Genomic DNA, 27,244 nt, shown 5'->3' with positions numbered 1-27,244 from the left:
ATTTTTTGCCAGGCGAGCTATAGTTTTTATTTGTACCATTTTGGGGTACATACGGCTTTTTGATCACTTTTATTGCGTTTTTAGCGTTTTTTACGCTTCTTTCCGTGCACACTCAAAAGCATGTGCAGCTTATTGTACGCGTCGTTACGGACACAACAGTACCAAATATATGTGGGGGGGGGGGGGGTTTATGCTCCTATGAGAAAAAGCATTAAAAAGGGGTTTTTTATAATTTTTTTTTTTTTTACAAATTTTTTTTTAATTCATTTTTTCAAATTGTTTTTTTTAACACAACTTTAGTCCCCCTGGGGGACTTTGACGACGGTACTGCCAATCGCTGTGATAAGGCATGGCAGGGCATACAGCGATAATAGGTATTGGCAATACAGGACGCCAGAAACCTGTTCAAAAGCAATGGTTGCTGGGATAGGGTGGATGGGCCCAAGTGTTTTGATCAAAATATGTGCTAAGAGCATTGCATTGCCCTGTGGTTAAAATATAAAACAAATTTTATGCAATTTTATTCAGAAATTGTGTAATTGCCATGAAAAAAATCACAGCAAAGTCGCATTTTTGTTACCATATTTTTTGAGCATCAGCATTGCTTTTTCCAAAGCATAACCTCGCATTGCTGCCGCCCGTGACTTGTGCAAAAGTCAATAGGAGATACTAGTGTAGGGAGAGAGTCGGACAGACGCAAAACACTGCTTTTGTGTTGTTTTTTTTTTTTTTGTTTTGTTTTGTTTTTTTTTATTATTGCAACATCGCATGAGTGAGAATATCGTAAATGAGGGAGAAACCATTAAAAACCATTGGTTTCAAAATTCTGCACTTTCACTTTCGCGTTGTGCAAAAATTGCGCAATTTTATCACCAGTGTGAATGTACCCTTAGGCTGGGTTCACACAGGGCGGCTTGGCCGCGACAAATCCGCCCGCGGCCGCTAATCTCGGGATTAGCCAGCCATGTGGGCTAGATTTCTCAGAAACCTCGTCCACACGGGACGGCCAATCCGCTGTGGTAAGTCCGGCTGCGGTTTCAGAAGATGCAGCATGTCTATTTACCTTTCCTTTTTTGTTTGTTTTCGTCGTGGCCGCGCTCTCCTCTATGGAGCGCCGGCCGCAACGGAAAAGCAAGCGGCCGGGCCGCTTCAAAGCCGCCGTGGCTTGAACCGCGGCGGTTCTCCCGGCGGAAATCTCGCGGTTTTTGCTGCGGCCAAACTGCGAGGTTTCCGACGGGAATCTGCCCTGTGTGAACCCACCCTTAGTGTAGACAAAGCCTGGCAGGAGCTGCAGTGGTTTGGAGAGGTAAGTAGAACGTCTTTTGTTAAACCTCCCTAACTTATTTTTTTATTTTACATTTTCTTTCATATCCACCACCCCTGTTTAAATGGTTTTCCCACCATTAAAGTATATTAGAGCAATGGGTAACTTTGTGCTATTGTACAGTTCTCCACTGGGTGTATATTTTTGGCTTTGAAAAGAAGAATGCAACACTATAAACTTGTCCTAGAACGTAAGTGCAGTCCTGTGCTTTTTATACTGTTTACACTAGCATTCTATGATGCCATTAAATTCCCTATTGTGCAGGTGTAACCCCTTAAGGCCCATTTATACAGGACGAGTGTCGGGCAAGTTATGTCCCTGTGTCTCAGCGCTCCCGTACTCATGCATGGGAGATAGTAGGGCTGGCTTGTACACGGAGCGGCCAGTAGGGGGGCGGGGCAGTGCAGGAGATTTCTCTTCATTCGCTCCCCTGCCACCCTCCGTTCGCCACTGAAAGGCTGCTGTTTTAACCCCTTAGTGACGGCCCTATAGTGTTTTTACGTCCTGCTATTGCAGGACATGTATGGAGAGAAAGAGCGCTGCTATCTCCCTCCATACAGTGTGGGCGTCAGCTGTTTATTACAGCTGACACCCGCGGGCAATAGCCGCAATCAGCCATTCGGCCGATTGCGGCTTTAACCCTTTAGATGCCGCTGTCAATTCTAACAGCGGCATTTAAATCCCCCGAACGAGGTGAGATCGGGGGAGCCGTGCAGGTGTCGTGGCAGCCGGGGGCCTTCTGAAAAGCCCCAGGGCTGCTTTAGCAGACTGCCTATCAAGCCATCCCTGTGCTGGCTTGATAGACTGCCTGTCAAAAAACAGTATGACCTAATGCTATAGCATTATGTCATACTGCAGGAGCGATCAAAGCATCACTGGTTGTAGTCCTCTAGGAGGACTAAAAGAAAGTGTAAAAATAAGCAATAAAGTTTTAGTGATTATTTAAAAAAAAAAAAAAAAGTAATAAACAAAAAACCCTTTTTGCCATATTTCAATTAAACAAATCAAAATAATAAACCAAAAATACGTGTTTGGTATCACTGCGTCCGTAAAAGTCCGATCTATCAAAGTAATGTATTATTTACCCAGCACAATGAACGTGGTCCAAAAAAAAAAAACACCTGAAATGCACTTTTTTAGTCACCCTATCTCAGGGAGAAAATGTAATAAAAAGCAATCAAAAAGTCAATTGTATGCGAAAATGGTACCAATGGAAACAGGACATACTGCACAAAATGAGCCCTCACATAACTGTCGGCAGAAAAATAAAGTTATTGTGCGCAGAAAATGGGCACAAAAAATGTTAAATCAAATCTTTAAAAAAAATACATAGTACAGCAAAAAAAAACTAACATCATAGTAATTGTACTGACCCATAGAATAAAGTTATAAGGTTATTTTTGTTGACGTTTGTGCACCGTAGAAACAAGACACACCGAAAGATGGTGGAATGTCTTTTTTTTTTTTTTTTCATTTCTCTCCACTTAGAATTTTTAAAAAGTTTAAGTACATTAAATGATACAATAAATAGTACCATTGAAAAATACATCTCATTCCGCAAAAAACAAGCCCTCATACAGTGACGTCGATGGATAAATAAAGGAGCTACGATTTTTTTAAATGGGAGGAAAATGGAAAAAAGCAGAAAAGCTCAGTCACTAAGGGGTTAAACTGCAGGAGGAGCGAGGAGCTTCAAGCTCATTGTGTAGTTTAAACAGTGGCTGTTCTGTAGCGAACAGAGGGGGAGTGAGGAGCAAAATCTCCTGCACTGCCCCGCCCCCTCCCACTCCCCCACCCACGTGCTGGCCAGTGCTAGCTCCCTCCCACCTTAAAGAATTGTAACTTCTTTATCAACGTTACTGTATGAGGGCTTGTTTTTTGCGCGACGAGTTGTATTTTTCAATGGTATTATTTTGTAATGAAAAACTGTTAAGTGGGGAGAAATGGAAGGAGAAAAAATTCTGCCATTCTTCAGTGCGTCTTGTTTCTATGGCGCACAAACTATCAAAAATCACGTAACTTTGTTCTATGGGTCAGTACGACTACTATGATACCAAACTTGCATAGTGTTTTTTTTTTTTGTTGTTGTTTTGTTTTATTTGACAGTTATGCGAGGGCTCATTTTTTTGCTGGACCCCCTGTAGTTTCCGTTGGTACCATTTTGGGATACATACGACTTTGTTTGATCCCTTTCTATTTTTTTCTGGTCACCCTGTTTCCAAAGGGGCAAAAAATGCATTTGTCTTATTTTTTTTTTTTTCCCTGATAACGTTCATGTGGGGTAAATGGTGTTTAAACTTTTATTATTTTTTTTTTTAATAGTAAAACTTTGTTTGCATTTTGGCTGTACACTGTCAGAACTGACAGCAGCCTTTAAAGGGTTAACCCCGATGAGCCGCACTGCTTATCGGGGCTGATATGCCGTTGGGTGTCGGCTGTAAGAAACTGCAGGTGTTGAAACTGCGATCTCCCTTCATACATATCCTGCAGTGGCAGGACATAAAAACACTATAGGGCTATCACTAGGGGGTTAAGCTGTGAGTTCATGTCCTTGCACAGCTGGTGATGTGAGACTTAAAGGGGTTATCTCGCGGCAAACATCAAAATTTTACATTAGCCCATTCCCCCTGTCACCCCCTGGCATAAAATAGCATTTTAAAGCGGTTTTTAAACCGCTAGCTACTCACCGATCTGACGAAATATGAAGTTTTAAAAATCTTCTCCCTAAGATGGCCGCCGGTACTTTCCTAGAGATGCACCGCGGGTCTTCTCCCATGGTGCACCATGGGCTCTGTGCGGTCCATTGCCGATTCCAGCCTCCTGATTGGCTGGAATCGGCACACGTGACGGGGCGGAGCTACGATGACGACGCGGTGACCAGCTCTCCGGCACGAGCGGCCCCATTCACCAGGCAGAAGCACGGACTGCGCAAGCGCGTCTAAAAAAGCAAGAAGACATCGGAATTAGACGGATCCATGGAGACGGGGACGCTGGAAACGGAGCAGGTAAGTGAATAACTTCTGTATGGCTCATATTTAATGCACAATGTGCATTAATATGGCCATACAGAAGTGTATAACCCCACTTGCTGCCGCAGGACAACCCCTTTAAGTGATTGCATAATCCCAATGCATTTAGGACTGCGTCAGCCTTAAAGGGATTTTCTAGGACACTGAACTATTGGTACGTCTCAGGATAGGTCGCCAATAGTTGATCGGCAGGGGTCCATTGCGTGGGATCCTCTATGGTCCCCAGCCCTACGGTCGGCAACATTGCCGAGGCCCTACAAGCACAGCGGTCTGCAATACCAGACTTGGCCACAACTGTGCTCTCTGCTTCAGCATTGTCCGTACAGATATCCCAAGCGTTGGACTCCCACTGATCAACTATTGATTATCTATTTTGAGGATAGGTCATCAATAGTTTATAGTCCTGGAGAAGTCCCTTTTAAATACCTACCTTTCCAGGCATGGCAGTAGGTTGGCACAATTGTGTTTTTGTATTTAAAAATCTTCATCTTCAATGTTTAGTTAAATCTTCAAGCCTTCATGCCTATTTACACTTTTCACATAAGAATTAAGATTACTGTGAGGTTAGTCACTTTTTTCTTTGCAGTGTCATAGCCTGTTTTCTCAGATTCTCTTGTCTGCCTTTTATGACACATGCGGAAATGGAAACCTTGGGTCATCGATCTTAATGACCGTTTCAATCACAGTACGTGAGTTTTGTTGAACTAAAGGCCCATTTAGAAAGACTGATTCCGATTGATTCACTAGTCAGGCCATCTGGTCAGTGCATGATTGTGTAATCTTCAATTAATACGTAGTAATTATGTTCTTCAGATAACCTGTACATTAACTTCATATGTAGTTTATTGATTTTTTATTTTTTTTTCAGTACACACTTAGGCTGCCTGCACATGGTGTTCGACCCAGTGCCTGTCTGGTGACCCCCAGCTTACCTCTCCGCCATCTTCTCCTTTGCTGATGTGACAGCCAGCGCAGTACAGAGGACTCCGTACCATTGCAATGGAGATGATGCGGCAGCCGCATCATTCTGCATTGATGATGGCGGGGCGGACGGCTTCCATTGACTTGAATGGAAGCCAGCCGTACATAGCCTGCACAAAAGCGCAGCTTTGCTGCAGAATGAGGGCAGCACAGCTACAGGGACACAAAGCAGCCAGTAGCTTCGGGGTAAGCAGGTGGGGACAAGCTAGTGACACAGTACACTGGCAGCAGCAGTATTTAGCCAATCAGGAGCTAGGGGTGTGAGAGGGGCGTTCCTCCTGTCAACCCCCTAGCTTCCAGTGGCATCAAGATACAATAATACGCTCTCCTTGTACATAAACCAGGAGTCATGTGGGTGGGGAGAGACGAGAGTCCCTGCCCTCATGGTAGTGAGCCTATTATAAGATCTATAAGAATTGTCCGCACTATACACGCCTGTCCCAGGCTAATGCCGCTCGTGGTTCAGACAGCATGTAGGTGTCAAGTTCTTCAAGTTAATTTTGTCAATATTTAAGAATTCCTACCTACTATTCAGCGGCCTCTGTGTATAGGTTGCTGGGCTACAGAAGTTGCCCTGTAACTATACAAAGGCTTACCCTTGTAAATGGCTTAGAAGGTAGATGTGAGACAGCTGAATCTACAAGTACAGTATGGTATTCATGCCATATTGAGAAGGTTTGGCTTGACAAGGAGTGTTTTATGTTGCAGGTTACTTTGTGCTTGTGTGTGGCTAACAGAATTGGCATGACCCTGTAATGCAGGAGGTCCATGATACAGCATGGGGTATGTGAACCATATTACAGATCCATGTGTCACAAATTTGTAATGGGGTCATGAGGATGAGCGTTTAGGAGGACTTTAGACATGGTAGAATTGTCAGTGTTCTATTGAACCTAATAGCTCAATGTACATGCTGTGGAATTCCGCAGCATGTCCTATTTGCTGCGTGTAAACACTCGGACGGCTTCCATTGTAGTCAATGGAAGCCGCCTGTCACGCTATATTTCTGCTGTAGCACAGCGGAAGTATAGCGCGAATACGGGCCCCGCCCACTGCCGGCCGCACCATGTCACGCAGCTGGCGGGGCGTCATGCAGGACTTCAAGCAGCGGATCCGGAGGTGATTGGTGGAAAAAATCCTTGTGAAATATTACTGGTTACTGCTAACATTGAAATTTATATTAGGGTATCAATCCAGTGTTACAGATTATAATTATAGAGGACTATAAATGTAGTGAACACCCCAATATATGCTGTTTCTATTTGGCCTAGTGCCCACAGCTGTGAATTCATCCAGGGGTGTATTGCATATTTTGACCCCACAATTTTTGAATGAATCTAAGCAAAGCAAAAGGAAAAAAATTACTATTTTTGTTGGCAATTATCCTTTTGAAACTTTTTTTTTTTTTTTGTATAGCGCACATATGAATGAAGACTGGCACCCCAAGATAGATACCCCTCTTTGTCCCGTGTTCAGAAACAGACCCATTGTGGCCTTAATCTTATGTCCGTATGCACAACATGGTCCAAACCAAAAGGAGCATCAAACTTCAACTGTTTTTAAACATTGACGTGATCGCCATTATCCATTGGGTAGCGGCGATCCCGTGACCGGGGACCAGTCACTGCGGCCCTCAGTCACTGCTCCAGGCTCTGTTGCTTTTAGTAGCCAGAAGCAAAGAGATTTTAAATTTACCGACCCTCCCCAGCTTCTGCGCTTGCGTCTGCCATCTTGGTGACGGACGCATGTGCCGAAGCTAGTGAAAGGTTAGTGGATAAACATCCCGTCAGGGACATCACCAGAGGCCTTAGGTAAGGAATTTCACCTCTCCCTCATGAATCCGTGACGGGAGGTGAAACTTTACCCTTTTTTTTTTTTTTACTCCTATGTGATTGCTGTTTTCCATTGGAAACCGGTGATCATGTAACCAAGGACCGCATACCGCAGCCCCACCCCCTCCCCCCGTGAGTTCCCCAGGCTCTCGGCTTTGTTAAATTACCCTAGCAATCCGCAGCTTTTGCGCATGCGTCCGCTATTTTGGTGACGGGTGTGTGTGCAGAAGCCGGGGGTCAGGTCCGTGGTTAATCCGAGGCCCTTGGGTACATAATTTCATCTCCCCTCACGGATATGATCTTTCAGAGGAGCTGAAACTCTAACTTTTTTAACGTTCTAATTACTTTTGTGCATTCGCCGTTATCCATTGGATAATGGCGATTGCATGCCCGGGGGTCGCTCCCCACCGACCTCCATGACCGCTCCAGGTTATCAGCTACCTCCTAGAGCTGTCATATCCACAGCCCACAAGGCTTTGATCCTCAGAGAGCATGTTTTTATGGCCCTGTGGATTAAAGCCCAGCCAGCCAGGATGTAAAAAGGCAATGGGGCGGTCACTAAGGGGTTAAGGCTAATTTCACATGGGTGAGCGTGATATCAAGCTGTGAAACTGCCCAATATCACACTTGTGCACATATGATGTCCCTGTGGTTGCCCGAGGGAAAGCCTAATGAGAGAAAATATGCTGCAATTTTCAAAAGAATGGGCTTCTTATTCGTGCGTCTCACAGCAACGCATAAATCTCGCTCTATTTTTCTCAGTTGTGTGGAAGTGGTCACAGTCGTGGGGGAAACCCTTTTTAAAACGCTTGCTGCTTTTCCAAATATTTCAATGTGCAGAATATGCTTAAATGAAGGCTTGAAATAACTCCAAGAGCTAGTGAGCTACTGTTGGATGCACACGGCCGTATTTACAATACACAATGTACAGAAACCATTGATTTCAATGAGTTTGTTCACAAACATGCATTTTGCATGTGCAATTTGAGCCAAAAGGTGCACACCATGTTTTATTTTTCCGCGCATTTTCACAGGGAAACTGCGTTTTGTAGTCGTGAAACTGATTGGCCATTTTAATAGCTGAGAGCATCGGGTTTTTTTTTTTTTTGTTTGTTTTGCGCGTGCAAATCTGCGACGCCGAATGCGTGCTCAAATATGCATACACGTGTGACTCAGGCATGAGATTTACTTTCAGAGCTAGATCTGATTTTAATTCCTTTTTGGCATGTATATTTTGTTTCTTTGCGAAATACAATGCGCTGAAACTTGTACCTGAAATGATTTTCAACTTAAGAAAAATAGTTTGACTTGAATGCGTCTGGCCTGCAGCACTAATTTCTTGTTGGCTTATGTTTGGAAATACAGAGATTACCTTTAATTGATGTTTGAAATGAGATTTTCAAGAAACGTTCACTATGGCATTTTATTTCAAGTCTGCTGCATATCGCTTCTGGCTTTGGCTTTTGCTGCTTCACTTGATGGGGTGAAACGTGCACCAAAATCTGCTGCAAAATTCATACATTACACATGGATGTTGGTGACTGCAGTGATATTCTGCTACGTGTGGACATTGCCTAAGTGTCTTCTATCACGCAAGAATGAAGTCTTGATGCAAGTGGGTGCAAAGCATTACACATGGGAGATATTATAACCGAGTACCAGCTGGTGATGGACTTTGCAGTGTGTTTCTTTGCTTTTATGAAGTCGGACCATTATTTTCCCCTACTTTACTGCGATTACCAAAGTGGAGCTAAAGCTCTGCGTCTCTAGAGGGTTTAGCGTTCTTCCTGCACAGGTTGCCTTTAAGGCCTTGTTCATACTTTTCTTTTATCTTCATCTTGGATTTCTGTTCCGTTTTTTTAAAAACTAAAGTGTTTATTTTTTTTCCTTTTCTCAATTTGTAATCGGTTTAAAACCTGAATGCTTTCAGTTTGCCTCCGTTTTCGTTTCGGTTTTTTATTTCTGTAAAAAAAAAAGTGCGGAAGACTGCATCATCCCATTCTAATAGCTTTGTTGCTAGAATTATAAAAAATATTTTAAAAAAAATTAAACAAAACTGAGGGCTTGATTTTTGCAGGAAGAGTTGTAGTTTTTATTGATACCATTTTGCGCTACATGTGACTTTTGGGTTGCTTTTTGTATTTTAGGGGCCGGGCAAACAAAAGAATAGTTAATTTTAAAAATCCTCTAATATGATAAATACCAAATATTTTCATTCTGTGTTGTTAAAAACGCTAAGGCCTCATGTCCACGGGGAAAATCAGGCCCGTTACGGATTCTACATGGAGAATCTGCAGCGGGTTCCTCCTGTCCCGCGGACATGAGCGCTGAAAATAGGAATTTAAAAGAATTTACTCATCCGGAGCGGGCGGGGAAAGTCTTCTCTTCCTCACGGCCGGATCTTCTTTTTCAGCCGGCGGATGAACTCGTCACGCCGGCGGCACGTCGCTGACGTGCCGTGCGCATGCACCGGGCACATCCGCCGAGCCAAAGCAAGAAAGATCCGGCTGTGAGGAAGAGAAGACCTTCCCCGCCCGCTCCGGATGAGTAAATTCTTTTAAATTCCTATTTTAGGTCTCCCGCGGATCCGGACAGCTTCCATAGGCTTCAATAGACGCCCGCGGGAGCCGTCCCTGCGGGAGACCCGCACGAAAATGGAGCATGGTCCAGATTTTTTCATGCTCCCATTTTTTTAAAAATCCCTTTTATTGACGATCCGCGGGTATTTATCTACCCCGCGTGTGGTCAATGCATCCCTATGGGACGCGGATCCGCGGGCAGGAGAAGAGTTAAAATCTGCTGCGGATTTTAATTCTTCTTTTGCCCGTGGACATGAGGCCTAATACAGATTTATGTCTCATTCACACGACCATATGTGTAAACTGCTGCAGGTGTCCCGTATCGGTTTAATGATCGGTGTGATGCTGGCAGAGGCTGCATATGGCAGCAAATGTACCGCGCATGACCGTGTATTCTACGCACATAGACATACGCAGTGTGACTTTTTTTTTTTTCTTTTTTAAATTTCTCGCTCGGTCTCATAGTGGGGTTGCATACTACATCGCCCATATGCAATGTATTGCGTATGGACAGTGTTGTGCTGCGTGGTATGTGGAGAAATGGAGCATGCTGCGATCTTTTTCTCGCGCATATCTACGCGCAGTGTTTACACAATTATGTGAATGCATCAATGAAAGTCCATTTACTTTGACATTCAGTGTCACGTGGGCGTAATATGTGCCAAATAGTTGTGTGAACAATCCCGTGGGTGTTCTTTACCATAAGTGTGTTTTTGTTTTTTTTAAACTTGATCTCTTTTTGACACTATTCAATCCCTCAAGATCTGATTGTTCGATCACCAGGGTAGTACACTGCATTACTTATGTAGTGCATTCTACTAAGCCTGTGATAGACGATTAAACTTTGCCGGAGGTGAGGTTTAATAAATCGAGACACATGACGTTCTCTGGTCGGTTAAACACGATTGGGTCGGATTCCACATACGGGAGTCCGCAGTGGAATCCGGCTCTTACTGCGTCCGGCAACCCCAGAGTACCTACTTTCTCCTGTATTGCAGATGACCACGGACACTCACCGTTGAATATGCGCAGTTCAGGTATAAAAAAGAATTCCCATGATTACGCAGGTACCCGCAGCCTATGTGCAATGTCAATTGCAGATGGGCTGCAGGTTGGATGGCTTCCATTGACTTCAATGGAAGCTGTACTTGCAGATTCCACCGAAAGATGGAACCTGCTGTGATTTTTCATATTTGCTCATGGAAATCGCTGTCATCTCATATCAGTGGAAATAGAAATTTTATATTCTTTCATTGTGTGCAGAATACTGCGGATCGTTTGTGCAGCTGGCTTTTGTCAGGCTTACAGCTGCTATAGCAAATCATTGGTACCTTGTGATCGAATTGCAGGGTGCTGATGGATGAAAGAGCTCCTTCCCCATCTGCTTGCATGTCAGTCAATAGCAGTTGCAGCATGTAAGGGGTTAACCTAACAGAATCTGACGTTTCTTCTCTCCCGGTCGTGTGTGTGTGTGTGTGTGTGTGTGTGTGTGTGTGTGTGTGTGTGTGTGTGTGTGTGTGTGTGTGAGATCAGTGAAAAGGTGTATTGGCACGAAGTGTTAAGATTGTCATTTTCTTCCCTTCATTAGAAAATGTCAGTAATGGAGACTACACCCCCCCTACTTTGCCCTGTTCTTGCTTCTATAGATGTGACATTGACGAGTTGTCACCTTCTCTGTACTGGGCAGATCAAAGTCCAGTAAGGAAACCTCATAACATTTACTTCTGAGTTGTGCAATTATGTGACTGTCCCCACCAGCTGATGTCCCAGCATAGACCCTAAACCTACTAGCGAGTGCTTGGCATGACAGCGGCGGCACACACTGGCACTGCTGGTAGGAAGCACCTTCCACGTGCTGCTATTTATAATCTTCTCCGGGGGAACTAAGTGGTTGTCCTCGTACTCGCCGCTCACTTGTCATTTTAAACCATGCAAAGCCATGTGAACCTATTTTGTCCTGCAGCATCAAGCAGCGCCTATTATCCTATATGTTCTGCATTTAGATTGCCTCCGCCATGGGTCGCACCTCACTCCTAGAAATGGAGAGCTCTGCTGATGGCTCCACACTGTATCGTTCAGAAAATGTAGTTAATTTCCTTTTTTGGAAAAGAATTGTACGAAATTCAGATTTTATAACCCCCCCCCAAAACTCAGTCCGTTGGCTGAATTATTCCTTTGTCTGTCTTGCGCTTTATTCTTCCTCTTCAGATATGGGATAAGTTTTGCCCTGCAGCAGATCTTGTGTATCTGATCTTTTTTGACGTAGGCATACTTGAGAATTTGCTTCTGTTCGGCCTTTCCAACCACGCTGGTTCCTGCTTATTCCAGAGAATGAATCTGTTGTACATAGATATGCAATTGTTCATATGTTAGTATTTTAATTTTGTGGCCTACCAGAACTGTGCTAATTGGGTCCGTGGCTCAGTGAAAACTCTGCTTAAACTTATCCTAGACATAAAGGCCCTAATGTATATTTATAACTATAAAATCTGTGTCTCCCATGCGGGAGATCCGCAGCTCTTAGAAGCCCGTAGGGATGCATTAGCATCTGCAGGGCAATTTAAAGCATGCGGATGTTTTTTGTTTTTCGTTTGGTTTCTTCCCCCGGCGTGCGGATTTCACGCTTCATTTTCTCTGCGGATTCGGCAGGGACGGCTTCCCTTCAATTTTTTTCCTTTTTCTCCTCTCCCAATGTCCACGGGCACAGCTGGGTTCTGCTGCATGATTTCGCAGTGGAATCTGTGCGTACAAATAAACATTGAGCCTAAGTGACTGAAAATATAAAGGCACAAAAATTTCTTCTTTCTACTTTTTATATTTATTGCCGTTGGTTACTAGGATCACCTCGGCTTCCTGTTGGGATAACGGGGTGACAGGATTGGTGACTGGTCCTCTTTAAAGCCTCACTGACATGTCTGTTAATACGTATTTGCATTCTCAGTTCCTCTGTTGCTCCTAGAAATGTATAAATACACCGGGTGTCAGCTTATTCTTAAATTTCTAGGTGGAACAGCACATATGAAAAAAGATGCTCCAGATTAGTAGTATTTACTGAAAAAGGGATGGTGAAATCTACATTAAAGGGGGTTTCCAGTCAAAAATACTATTGATGACCTATTATCAGGTTAAGTCAGCAATAGTTTAAATGCTATAGATGCAAAAATTATTACATAGTTTATTCCTAATTGTCCCATGTTTTGTACTGTGTGCAATAAAGTTTGTTACTTTTGTTTAAAGTAACAGATCCGGCGGCCCACAGATTTATGGAGATGTTCACTTTTCCATATTTGCTTACGGAGTTTGTAATCTGTGATTTCACCTTTTCTATCTTGACTGCTGCCATCCTCTAGATCAGGGGTGTCAAACTCATTTTCACCGAGGGCCACATCAGCCTTATGGCTACCTTCAAAGGGCCGATTCTAATTGTAAGACAGTAAAGTAAAAGTAAACCCCACAGTGGCCCGATTGGTAATAAGGTTCCCCATAGTGGCCAGTGACGCACGCCATTCTGCGCATACACGCGCACGCCATTCTGCGCATACACGCGCACGCCATTCTGCGCATACACGCGCACGCCATTCTGCGCATACAGGCGCACGCCATTCTGCGCATACAGGCGCACGCCATTCTGCGCATACAGGCGCACGCCATTCTGCGCATACAGGCGCACGCCATTCTGCGCATACAGGCGCACGCCATTCTGCGCATACAGGCGCACGCCATTCTGCGCATACAGGCGCACGCCATTCTGCGCATACAGGCGCACGCCATTCTGCGCATACAGGCGCACGCCATTCTGCGCGCACAGGCGCACGCCATTCTGCGCGCACAGGCGCACGCCATTCTGCGCGCACAGGCGCACGCCATTCTGCGCGCGCACAGGCGCACGCCATTCTGCGCGCGCACAGGCGCACGCCATTCTGCGCGCGCACAGGCGCACGCCATTCTGCGCGCGCACGCCATTCTGCGCGCGCACGCCATTCTGCGCGCGCACGCCATTCTGCGCGCGCACGCCATTCTGCGCGCGCACGCCATTCTGCGCGCGCACGCCATTCTGCGCGCGCACGCCATTCTGCGCGCGCACGCCATTCTGCGCGCGCACGCCATTCTGCGCGCGCACGCCATTCTGCGCGCGCACGCCATTCTGCGCGCGCACGCCATTCTGCGCGCGCACGCCATTCTGCGCGCGCACGCCACTCTGCGCGCGCACGCCACTCTGCGCGCGCACGCCACTCTGCGCGCGCACGCCACTCTGCGCGCGCGCGCGCGCACGCCACTCTGCGCGCGCGCGCGCACGCCACTCTGCGCGCGCGCGCGCACGCCACTCTGCGCGCGCGCGCGCACGCCACTCTGCGCGCGCGCACGCCACTCTGCGCGCGCACAGGCGCACGCCACTCTGCGCGCGCACAGGCGCACGCCACTCTGCGCGCGCACAGGCGCACGCCACTCTGCGCGCGCACAGGCGCACGCCACTCTGCGCGCGCACAGGGCTCTCACCCTGCAGCTGCTCCTCCTCAGCGATGCTCTCCTTGCTGCAGAGATCATGTTCTCTGCACTCCCCCTTCCCTCCTCCGCGGCCGTTGTCAGTCTGCTATCGGCACTCCTCTATTACTGTCTGCAGTAGACAGAACAAGCCGAGAGCAGACTGCCTACTGACAGCAGCACGGAGGAGTGAGGGAACTTACTGCATAGCCTGCGGGCCACAGAAAATGAGGCGGCGGGCCGGATTCGGCCCGCGGGCCTTGTGTTTGACACCTGTGCTCTAGATCATATATGATTTAGAAATGCTTGTCCACCCGGGGGCAGATCTAGTTCGAGTCCCTTATGTACTTGCCTTAAGGCCCATTTACACAAGCCGATAAACGCTAAAAGGGGATAGTATTAGTGTTTGCCCGTCACTCATCCAGTGTAAAAAGGCCTTTAATTGCTCTTAAGTAGCTGAGTAGCTTAGTTTATGCAAAATGATCGCTCAAAGCTGTCACTCACACTGTTTGAGCGATCATGGGCCGTGTAAATGTGTCTTTACACGCACAACACGCTTTCTGTTAGCAGGAAGCTACATGTGAGAAGTGGATCACTGAGCTTATTCTATGATGACCATTAACATACTAACACTGCCCCTGAGTTGTATGCAGTCTAACACTTTTTTTTTTTCTTCGCTTGCTTACTCTTAGGAAGAAGAAATGCCCGAAGTCGAAATAGATATAGATGATCTTCTAGATGCAGCTAGTGAAGAAGAACGTGTTGTTAAATTACAGGTACAACTTTGTTACTTTACACACCCAAATATAGGATGTGTTAACACTGTACAGTATGTGTAGCATGTGCACCAGAAAACTGTGGTATAGGGGTGGTGTATATGAATTGATTCACAACTCATTACTGATTTGATATGCAGACCACTATTCTACTCTAGCATAAGTCGAGTCAATAAGTTTTACCACTAAAAACTGGGAAAACTCCTTGACTCGAGTATAAGCCGAGCTATACTCAAGTATATACTGAGTTAAAAAAAACAAAACCTTCATACTCTTCTCCCAGCTGGCGTCTGTCTGTGCGGCAAGCTGTCATCCCCCGCATTCCTCTCTGCTTGGCTCTGACATCTGTCAGCGCTGTGTAAGTGAGCATTGTGATTGGATCGAGCGCCAGTCAATCACAGCCGGAGCTCGATCCAATCACAGCGCTTACTTACACAGCGCTGACGGCGGGGATGACAGCGGGGAGAATTCAAGCAGCTTGCCGCACAGATGCCAGCTGGGAGGTGAGTATGTTTTGTTTTTTGTTAAAACCCTTCCCTGGTTATATATACTCGAGTATAAGCCAAGGGGGAATTTTTAGCACAAAAAAAGTGCTGAAAAACTCTGCTTATACTCGAGAATATACGGTTTACTAGACTGTTTGGAGGCCACTTTAAGCGGTCATGATGAGCTACTTTGTTCAGTCCTCTAGTTTGTGGCATCTGCCCAACCCCTACCAATGATCTATGCCCCATGTGCTTTCAGAGTTGAGCCATGCTTTTGAGAACTGTTAATACTTATATGGCGTCAACGTATTCTACATCGCTTTACACATCAGCGTTGCATATAGAAACAGTCAGACGTTACATGTAATGTAAAACTGAACAGTAAGATTCCTAACCACAAGAGCTTACATTCTGAGGGAAAGGAATGACACACGAGGCACAAGTGCTTGTTCTCAGCAATTATCCAGCCTTATATGGTGAGTATGAATAATGCTATGTGAGTCGGTCACCAACCACTATCTGCATATGTACAGAAGCAGCGAGGGTGGTACTGTGACTAGGTTTGGATTGAGAATATAGAAACAGGATAGGTGGAGAAGCACAAGATATTCCTCCCTAAAGACACTCTTAAAACTACGGGTTTGGGAATTCACCTGATTTCCTAGTGTAATGGATTCCAGAGAACTAGAGCAGCTCAGGAAAACACTTGGAGATGGAAGTGTGCGGTTTGGACTGTGATGCAATTTAGTTTGATGTTCGCAGAACACGGTGCACGGGGAGGGTAGTAGACAGATAAGAGAGGAGGCATGGAGAGTTTTATGGAAGAGCGCAAAGATTGGCACAAGGTGGAGCCAATCACTGAAGCGGTTAGACAAAAAGGGGAATCTAGCTGCTGCATTCAGAATGGCTTAGAAAGGGAAGAATTTAGTAAGAACAACAATTGGCAGTGAATTGCAGTAATCGACTGAGACTGGATCAGAACAACAAGGTTACTTTCACATGGGTGAGTGCAATATCTGGCTGTGAAACTCTGCCCAACATCGCACTTGCCAACATACGATGCCTCTGCGTATGCGGAGCGTTTGTGTGTTAACACCCTGCATCCCTTCAAGGAAGTAGCGAGCTGCAGCAGCAGAAGATTGTCGAGTGTTTCCTTTTATTTTTAATGGGAAAATATGCAGTAGGTCGCAGGCAATCAATTACATTGCCTTATGCAGTTCCTTTCACGTTAGTCTGTCGGAATTGTTTAATCCGCAAGTGCATAACAGAATGCAGCATGTTCATCACTAAGTGACGGCACATGAAATATAAACAGTGCCCTGCGCATGACCGCCTGCATGAATACATGGTGATGCGCAGTACAACTTCACTACAGTACGCACGGTCGTGGCCGGGTTCATGGTTGTAAAGCACTGCAGGAGATCCACAGCGTTTTAAGCTTCGAGCAGTGTGAGCTCGGCCTTTAATCCGGATATTTCCGTCTTGGTGAGATTTAGTTTCAGGTGGAGAGATGACATGGTGTTGGGGATAGCGGAGACACCTGCACTGGCGGTCTGTAGGAGTGAAGAGATTAAGTGGTGTAAATTGGGTCTCGTCACTATAAAGATGGTACTGAAAGCTAAATCAACCAATAATTTTTTGCTGAATAGGTAACGCACACCTATGTAGGTTGGACATGAGCGGAGCCTGAAATTAATATTTTGCTGGTCTATAACTTTCTTCTTCACATAGATTTCATTTTAATCATTTTTTTTCTTTTTCAGGAATCATTAGTAGACTGCTACAAACCAACAGAGGTAATCCGTTTTTCCCTTTTAACATACTCTTGTACTAAATATATGTGATTTTTAGAAGTTCTGCGCTCCAGTGTGCTTATCTTCTGTTTGAATGATATATTAAGAAAGCTTGTCCTGGTGACCATCTCCTTTTTTATATTTTGACTTCCTAGTATTTTTGTAGTTCATATCTTGAAGCTTCACACAATCACAGGGTTGTCGGCAATCTGTTCTCGGTTTCTACTATTTTAGCTCCACATAAAATAAAGATTTCTACTATGATTTTTGCATATTCTGGAAATTCCATATGAATACTTGTAAACTGTCACTTTAAATACGTTTTTAAAGTAACTGCAGTAAAGCTCGTGTATTTTTGCTGCACGTTTGCTTTTGAGTGTTACGGCCAGCAGAGGTTAGTTTTTCAAGAAGAAATGAGCCCTTTGAGAATTAACTGGATTTCTGCATTGATTACTAATAGTCTGATTGTATTTGTGTGATGTTAGATTGTTAAAGGCTGAGTTTTAGGCCATATGCACACGGCAGGTCCAGATTCCAGCTCTGGAATGCTGCACGGAATCTGGCCCTGACTGGCGGATGACCCTGCGTGTACCTGTATTTCTGACGTCCGTGCGGACCTGTCTTTTGGATTCTCTATATTGTGGATGGTCCACATGGCTCGCCGTCAGGCATACACAGTACAGCTTTTTTTTTTTTTGTTTTTTTAAACTCTTGCTTTTCCTGCGGAATCCGTGGCCAATCCACAATGTCAATTGCCGACTGCCTGTGGGTTCCACTTCAGTGGAAGCCATCCATGTGGGAACCGCAGGAAAATAAAGCATGCGGTTTTATTTTTTTCTAACCCGCGAGTGGAAACCGGAATTGGTTTCCACTCGTGTGCCTGAAGAATCATTTTTCCACAGCATTCCATGGAGGGTTATTGCTGCGGAACCTGGAGGCGTGCATGAGGCCTCAGATAATTTCATAGTTCCTGACTTTTATTGAGCACAGTGCTGGGGGAAAAAAAAAAGTGAGCCTTGAGTTTAATATCCTTGATATTCCCCTTCAGTAGCAATCGGCTACCAATATTTCCTGTATCTTAAAATTAGATTTGCACAATTTGAGGAGGAATTTATTTTGGATCATTCCTTCCTACAAATGTTTCAATTCATTATATTTCTAGATTGCCATGCAGGTACAACTATTCAGCTTATGCCAGAGCATTCTGGTAGAGTTAGGATCAGGACTTGGACATGGCCACAAACCCTAATTTTCAAGATAATTGATTGTGTGCTTTGCGTGGTTTATGTTGTATCACCCAACATCGCTTTATTTCATTTATTGATGTCTCGGTCTGGAGAGTTCCAGAAACTGATGCCGCAAAGAAGCCTCCAACAATGGTTCTTCTTGCACCATGCTCACTCACATGGGTGTATTGTCACTGTATTATGCACAAGCATTATACGCAGTACACAGCTAATATGCATGTAACATGAGTATTTTGCTGCATATGTTAACCCTTTCCAATCCACTGTCTGACCTCTGAAGACATTATGATTTAAGGCTGTACAGCTCCGATGTTGGAAGACATCCGTTGGGGTTCTCTTGCTGTATGTTGCCAGCCTCTCTGCTGTCGGAGCCTATCCAACATGTCACCTCATGCAGTACTGGCTTTAGCCAGCATATAGCGCCGTTGTACAACAGAAAAAGAGTAAGCCCCCTAAGAAAACCAGGATACAAATTGGATTGGAAAGTGTTAAATCCCCATAGCCTCTGAGGGATGTGGTGCTTTTACCTACCCTCTCGTATCAGTACATTGGTGAGTCTGACTGCTTTGTGTTTTGTTTTTTTTTTCTTCCTCCCCATAGCCTATATTGGTACGTATTACGCTACAAAATGACATGCTGCGACTGTCTCCATAGAAATCGGTGGGCTTTTAGCGCCACATCTACAATTGTCAAAAATACATATGTAATACACAGTGACAGTACACCCATGTGAGTGAGCCCTCACAGTTAAGAGAGAAGTTTGGTGTTGGTGTGCACTTTCCAGATTGCCCATTCCGTTCTTGTGTGGTCTTAGCAGGATGACCGCTCCTAGGGAGAGTACGGTAGTAGCAACAGACCTGAGTTGTCTGCATTTGTCTTACTGGATTGATGTACTCCCAGGCCTTTAGCAATAATTTTGTAGCTTTTTCCAGCTTCATGCGTCTATAACACTTCTGAAAGTTACTTGTATCAAGGCATGATTCACACAAGCCAATCTTTCTTCAGAACAGATTTGTCAGTTACCAGGCTGTGTGCCTGTTAATGGATGATTGTCTATTAAACCCAAACTTCCAGTGTCCTCTCTGAAACACCTTTTTAGCTAGTTAGCTTTTGGAGAAGTCCCTAGAGCAGAATTTTGTCAACCATGCACACTGGATGTTTTCTCAGTACTCTCAAGACATAAACGGTACAATTTTTATGTGATAGTTTTACTTATTGCCTATAAATAGTGACTGATAAAAACACAATCGGACCAGATTTTGTTAGTAATCGATGCAGAAATCTAGGTAAATTCAAAGGGTTCACTTGCTATTGCTGCTGTAGATCATTTTTTAACCACCTCCCTTTTTTTTTTTTTTCCCTCTCCGATGTGCTGCAGCTCTCCACAGGAGTAAAGCACCCTTTATTTTGTTTTCTGGATCTGTAGAACCATAGAATGGTAGAGTAAGAACCCCCTGCTTAGTGCAGGATTCACTAAATCATCCCAGACAGATATTGGTCCAGCCTTTGTTTGAACACTTTTCAAGTATGCGGTTTTCCTTTTGTGTATAAAAAAGAGCTGTCTCGCTGCAGGCAGGAATGGGCCGGCACAGGCCACCTCCATGACTTGTAACTCAGGTCTTGGGCCATTCTCTCACACATGCCGTTTGCAAAATGCAGCGATTTCGAACGCTGTTTCGCCGCGTTTTTACTTTAGCTTTCGGACACAGGTTCCTGTCTCCGACAGTGAGTTTTAGCGCATCCCATCGTTGTGACGGGTGATGAGGTGCAGTAAAATCGAACAGACAGCGCTCAAAAATTGCGGGGTTAGAAAACTCCCCGTGATCGAGAGCATATCTGTGAGGGCCCCCTTGAATTCAACGGGAGCGTTACACCGTGAAAAAGCGCATGTGTGAGAGTGGCCTTAGTCATACTTCATTAATACTTAAAGGAATTCTGTCCCCAGTTCATGAAGTAACCACAAGAATGAATCTAGAGCAGTGTTCCCCAATTCCAGTCCTCAGGGACCGCCAACAGGTCATGTTTTCAGGATTTCCTCAGTGTTGCACAGGTGATGTAATTATTGTCGGTGCCTCAGACATTGCCACAGGTGTTCTTACTATAGGAGATCCTGAAAACATGACCTGTTGGTCCTTGAGGACTGGAGTTGGGGACCCCTGATCTAGAGCATATAATTATACACTAGTTGACAAAAGTATTAGGACACACAGGAGGTGATGAAATTTGATGACTGTCACCTCTTTCAATACTGTTGGGCTGCCTTTGGCCTCAAGGACTGCAGTAACCCTCCTGGGCTGCTTTCCACCATATTCCTATAGATTTGTGAAGGAATCTTCCTCTATCCCTCGAAGAGAACTTTAGATAGTGATGGCGGGGGGATGGGTGTGCACAGATACGGCGTTGTAGTTCGTTCCAAAAATGCTCGATGGGATTGAGATTCGCACTTTGGGTTGGCCAATGAAGTTTGTGGACGTTCTGTTCCTCAAACCAAGCCTTAACATTGCGTGCTCTATGATATGGTGCTCAGTCATGTTGGTAGAGACATGGAGCTGTATTGTCACAGGGTAGGTAATGCCACATTGTCCAGAATATCTCAGTACCCATTGTTGGCAGACTTCACCATAAGCATTGGCCCTAGTCCTTCCCAGCAAAACCCCCCCCCCCCCCACACATAACAGAGCCTCCTCCAAAAGTCACTGTTGGGACAATGCAGTCATGTAGAAACTGCTCTCCAGATAACTGCCACATCCAAGTGCGGGCGTCCGATTTGAAAGATGGTGTACTGTGTTTTATCTGTCCAACACCTCCACTTATTTACAGTCCAAGAACGACTTCAAGCACCATTGTAGACACCTCTGTGCATTCACTGCTGCGATGGTGTGTGCAGCTGCTCGTCCATGCAAATTCTTCACATTGAGTTCTTTTAAATGGTTCTGGTGCTATTGGATGTTCCAACGGCCTGAAACCACCTTAGCAAGTATTTCGACAGATGTGGAATGCCTTTTATAGCTCATATAAGGCTTTGTCCAAGTTATATCAGTTTACGAGGTCTCCCTGTATGTGGCTGCACTGCACACACCAGATGGTCTCTGTTTCTGAATAGGATCGCTAGCATTGGACTCTGCAAGGTCCAAAAGTGTGGCGAGCTCTCGTACTGATTGGCTGGTGACATCCCCCACCACCAAACCTAGTTGTTGGCTTTACACCTGGTGGCATACTGATGGTTTCTGTACTAGGATATCCCTCTGTGATGCACACCCTTATACCTGATGTTCACACGTCTGATTTGCATATCCCCTACATCTGACAGCGCAGAAATTGGTGGGAGTCCAATACTTCTGTCAACATGGTGTACATTTTGGGTTATGCTAGGCCAAACTGTGTGGAAAATAGAGGCAGGTTGCGAACTGTAGACTATCTAGTCTTAGCTGTTCATGATTCGTATTTGGGATTCTCTGAATTCTTGCTTGCCCATTTGGAGTCTTGACAAGTAGGTTATTTTTGTTCTGCGCTTCGGTACATAAGATTTCCATCTGCCAGTAAATCTCTTTCCAGTTGCAATAGTCTGTTTTGAAAAAGGAATTTTGTCTAAAGCTTGTCCATACACTTGAGAGTAAACTGCTGCAAAAAGCAGACTATCATTTGTGACAGCTAGTGGCAGACTAATTCGGTAGAGTTGAAAAATTTCAGATCCTGTAGTCAAAGCTTATCTTTTGGGTATTTGAGCTTTGTTCTCTAAGAATGCCTTTTAAAGGGGCTATCGTCCGGTCATCAATAGATCATCGGCAGGGTTCTGCTACTTGGGATCCCTGCCAATCGACTAATTCCTGATCCTGCTTTCAGTGTGCCAGCGCTGGAAGCAGATAGCGCTGACATTACAGCGGCCGATTTTTGTATTGCAAGCTGAATTCCGTTTTCAACTATGCTTGCAAAGCCATCCCCAGGTTGCTGTACTGCAGACAGTGTGATCTGCTTCCTGCGTTGACAACTGCACCTGGAGTTTGCTGATTGGCAGGGGTACGACACTCAGGGTCCTTGCCAATCATCTGTTAATGACCGATCCTTAGGATAGCTCATCAGTAAAATAAAATACGCAAAGTCCCGGACAACCCCTTTAATTCTAATTATGTACTGTACATTAGGATGCTGACACATGGGTAGTAATAAGTTATTGACGTTCTTATACTTTTTTTTTTTTTTCCTGTAGGATTTTATCAACCAACTTTTGTCCCGGATACAAGGAATGCGGAAACTAAGTCCACCTCAAAAGAAGGATATATAAATTTGCCATGACCACCTCTGCCGCAATACAGCAAGAGAATCAAGACCACAAGACTTTCAAAAAAAAAATTTTTCCTTGAAAGGACTCTATATTGCTGTTTTCTGGAGGGTGGGAATATGCTAGGATGTAGTTCTTAACGGAATACTTGTTTTTTGTGGTAGTTAATAAAGTTTTTTATGACTTTTTTTTTTTTTTTTATTTCTAATTTTTTTTTACTTTATTTAGAATAGTAAGGAAAATCTCAAATCCTGTTTTGAAGTGATCCTAAAGTACTGTTTGAACTCTTCAGTTACCGTTTAATAGGTTTTCATATTGAGCAGGATGTTCGTTCATGTAAACAGTAAAATGTGACAGAGTATTTGGGTTTCTTTGAAGGCAAGATTCTTGCCATAAACGCACAATTGGACCTACTAAGGCATATGGATGTGGTTTAGGAGAGGGCCCTCACTTGGAACCCCTTCTATGACACTTGAAACCCCTTCTATGACCAGAGCAGAGAGCTGCTCAATGGGAGGGTCTCAAGCAATTCACGCATTACATGAATGCCTATATTATCTGAATGCCTCATGTAATCTACGCAGCAGCCACCATACAAGACTTCCAGCTGGGAGCTGGCACATTCATTTTTTTTCTTTAATGTACTCTTTCCATTCTGAAACTTGTATTGGCGTAGCATGAAAATTGCAACCAGACTGCAATAACCCAAACAAATACAACAAGAGAAGATTTGCACCTTAACTGAGATTAGGCTTTTTATAAATTTAAGTTCTATGCAAAATGGTCACATATACACAGTAAGAAATCTAAACAATACAGACTTTCCTCTTGTGGTCTGGACATTACAGAATTAAATTATTAAAATTGTTACATTGAAAATCTGTCCAAATTAGGGTGTTGTCTGTAGTGGATTTTGCCATCCTGGCTCATCATATCAGTGTTTTTTATTGGATATTTTAGACTAATTTTATTCTGCTTTCATGGAGATAGATGTGAAGGCCAGGCACAGTAATGGGCTCACTACCATTCCAATACCTCCTAAACATTTCCATTTTTTCTTTTAGTTACAGATACAAGTGTGTTCAAAATTTAGAAATAAGTGGTTTTATTATGTGTGGATGTTTTCATGTAGCTTTAAAATTTCCATTTCTATCTGACGTTTATGTTGCCAAAGGGGGTACCTCTTTCTATCCGGAATCAGAAGGACCTTCCAGGTTTACAATTCATTTGATCTGTTCATATAGGGTAAGGTTATTGCCAGCACTTTATTGAAGATATTTGAAATGATGTTTAAGAGGATGTAGCAAAGATTCTGTGCAACAGAGATGCTGAGGTTAAGATGACGGCAATCGTGTTTTTTCCCAGGTTGTAAGAAAATACAGCTCTAAATACATTTTAGAAACTTCCATTGTCTCAGAATTGCTGATACGCCCTCTTTAACTGCTTTTAAAGCACTGCGTTTTAAAATGATCTTGTTCTGTAATGCTTCTATGGTTCTGCCAAAGTTTAGAATGATTTTATAGCAATATTTGCAAGGTTGACCCATAGTGCAACTTTTTTTTCTTTTCTGTGTGTGATACAATGGTAGTACAATATGTTTTTTTTTCTTTTCCTTGCATAGGAATATCGCACAGAAGCCAATGCCGATAAAGCATTATATGTAAATGGTGCTCTTAACATGTTTTTCTCAAATGGATCCATTTCCAGTGTTCCTCACTGGCAAGTTTTATTTTGTAATGTTCATTTTAGTTACAAGATATTTGCGGAAATAAAATACTGGCTATATCAAAGTGTCACTTGTCTGTGCTGCTTTGGCCTCTTTACATGGAAAAACAAGTTCATCGAAGGCTGTGCTCACACGAGTGCATTTAAATTGCAGATTGCAAGCACACTGTAATTGTGCGTAATACGCAGTGAATGGAGACCATTAAGGTGCATTAGTTTTTATTGATCCATTCATACTTGTGTGTGTGTGTGTGTGTATAATATATATATATATATATATATATATATTTATTTATTTATTACCGAAGTATGCCGCATGTTCTATTATACTGCGTATTACGCACAATAGAGCCCTATTGATCACATTTGTGTGATCACGGCCTAAGGGTGCTTTCACACACCAGAATATTCTGCAACATGCTGCGGAGTAATCTGCTTATCTAACATGTAGATTTGCAAATGGTTTACATCTGTTGGCAATTCCACATTTAGGGCTTATTCCGACGTGCGTATATCGGCTGGGTTTTCACACCCGGCCGATATACGCTGTCCCTCGCTGCAGGGGGAGGAGGCAGGCCACGAGCAGTGCACTGAGCTCCCTCTCTGCCCCTCCCCTCGCCACTGTTTGTTATGGGAGGGGGTGGGACTAGCGATACTTGGCTCTGCCCCTCCCATTGCAAAGTTCTGCCCTGTCCCATTGCAAATAGTGGCAAAGGGCGGAGAGGGGGCAGGAGCTCAGTACACTGTGCCTGGCCGCCTTCTCCCCCTGCAGAGAGAGACAGCATGTATCAGCCGGGTGTGAAAACCTAGCCGATATACGCACATCAGAAAAAGGTCTAAGACATACACATTTTGACAGCAGAATGTTTTGTAGCATATTGTGTATTGGTTGTATAGAGAATAACCCCTCTTCAGTTACTGTATTGCATATTATTGAAAATGTTGAATGTGAGATTCCAAATACCACTTGAAACGTAGTCCTGCTCTGGATATGGCATCAAAAAACTAAGTTTTTCATAGTTTGAGCCAATCTCCAGAGGTAAAGGTTAAACTGGATCCTAGAGTTATGTAAAAGGTAGCAGGGGAAGGCATTTCCTCTTCAACCCAGGCTTTTTTGGAAGAATACTATCCAGGCTCTTTTGGAGAGCAAAGCCCAAAGGTTATCAAATAGAGCTAATTTCTCTTCCGCCTCAAAAGTTCATAACCCCTTATCCCTTATCTCGGCTTACTCTAATCCAACAGAGAGTTTGAGATCTGTTACAATTAGGAGCAATATGCCTTGTGGCTTTAACCGAGCGAGGGAACAGACATTGCTCCAAATGATTCCTTTATTATAAAGCCCAATGAAAAATTTCAGATTAACATAGACCTAAAGCCACTGAACAAATCGCTAAAGTACAGAAGGTTCATAACTGAGTCTGTAAACTCAACAGTGACATGTTTTTACGTTTTTTTAAATTAATTACGGGGATAATTGAATCAGGCATCGAGAATCCAGATGACTTGGGACATGAAAATAGGCATCCTTTTGGATCGGAGTTCCAATGGGAACGAAATAAACTTTTAGTTCAAGTGTCTCCCTTTTCAGGATATCTTCAGCTCCTTGTATGTTTTTGACGGTAATGGTGAAACTGGCAATAATTTTAAGGAAAATATTTATTCTAATTCTATATTTACACAATATTCAGTTTATGGCTGAAACAAAGCAGCTCTTAAATTCCCTTCTGTTGATTTACTACTCGGCTTCTTGACTCTCTAGCATGGATAATCAATTGGGAAAAAATCGGAAGCAACTCCCAGTCAGGAAAAAAAATGGGGTGAATTATTCTGGACTCAGAGAAACAATGTTCTTCTCACAGAGGAAATGCAAAATCTTCAGCTTCAGGTAGAGCACGCAGGTAGCTGCTCAGATAGTTTCCTGAAATTCTCCAGCATGGGACAAAAAAAAACAAAACGGACTTCTCTAGACAGGATGATGGGGAAAACTGTAAAAGATTCTCTACGCTGATTGCGTCTGAGCAACATTCTAAAACAAAGGGTCAGTTGGCTCCAGAACTCGGTGAAGTCTAATCATGACTGACGCCAGTTCTTATGGGTGGGGAGCTCAGACTACCTTTGTTACTAGGGCATCTGGTCACAAAACATCTGGCAAGTCTTCCAACTTCAGATAACTTTAGGCGATATGGAAAGCTCTTCAAGAATCTGCTCACATAACCAGCATGAAAATGTATTCTCAGACAATATTACAGCAGTAGCCATTAGTCAGCATAGGGGGAAACAAAGAATACTCCACTACAGAACCTTGCTCAAAAAATATTCAAGTGGGTGGCAAAGCAATCCATTACTGCAATACACCTAAAATGATCACTGAACATAAGACAGATTTTCTCACTAGACATTAAACGCAGCAGAATGGTCTTTCTCAGAAAATATTTCAAAGCCTAATTAACAGAAGGGACCTCCCCAAAAAGACTTGTGTGCTGAAGAAAAAGTGCAAAGTGGACAAGTTCTTTCTCAATCCATGGAATCATCCTACTGCAGTTGATGTGTTAACAGATGACTGGGGCTTCCAGCTGGTTTAAGTCTTTCCTTCGAGTCCTCTTAATTCCCAAAGTTCTCCAAGTGTCTTAATGAGAAGTGTACCTTGATCCATATAGTACCATTTTTGGCCTAAGAGAAGCTGGTTTTCTCTCCCATTTAAAAAAAAAAAAA

General features: G+C 44.0%; 1 protein-coding gene and 1 long non-coding RNA gene across 2 annotated transcripts in view; one reads left to right on the top strand and one right to left on the bottom strand.

Annotated features, from left to right (window-relative positions):
* PPP1R14C (protein phosphatase 1 regulatory inhibitor subunit 14C) overlaps positions 1 to 22,995 on the top strand; it is a 38,953-nt gene extending 15,958 nt beyond the window's left edge. The window contains exons 2-4 of the mRNA XM_066595931.1: positions 14,920 to 15,003; positions 17,252 to 17,284; positions 22,736 to 22,995. Of these exons, the coding sequence (XP_066452028.1) occupies positions 14,920 to 15,003; positions 17,252 to 17,284; positions 22,736 to 22,810 (192 nt within the window). The 3' untranslated portion in view covers positions 22,811 to 22,995. The remainder of the gene's footprint in view (positions 1 to 14,919; positions 15,004 to 17,251; positions 17,285 to 22,735) is intronic.
* The window catches only part of LOC136620882 (uncharacterized), a 105,487-nt gene continuing 90,070 nt past the window's right edge, over positions 11,828 to 27,244 (bottom strand). The window contains exons 3-4 of the long non-coding RNA XR_010791184.1: positions 12,590 to 12,700; positions 11,828 to 12,484 (exon numbers count right to left, since the gene is read on the bottom strand). This is a non-coding gene — a long non-coding RNA (uncharacterized lncRNA). The remainder of the gene's footprint in view (positions 12,485 to 12,589; positions 12,701 to 27,244) is intronic.

This window comes from Eleutherodactylus coqui, chromosome 3, assembly GCF_035609145.1.
Source record: "Eleutherodactylus coqui strain aEleCoq1 chromosome 3, aEleCoq1.hap1, whole genome shotgun sequence".
Lineage (NCBI taxonomy): Eukaryota > Metazoa > Chordata > Amphibia > Anura > Eleutherodactylidae > Eleutherodactylus > Eleutherodactylus coqui.
The sequence above is the reverse complement of the archived record's forward strand: the minus strand, read 5'-3'. Positions and strand labels throughout refer to the sequence as shown.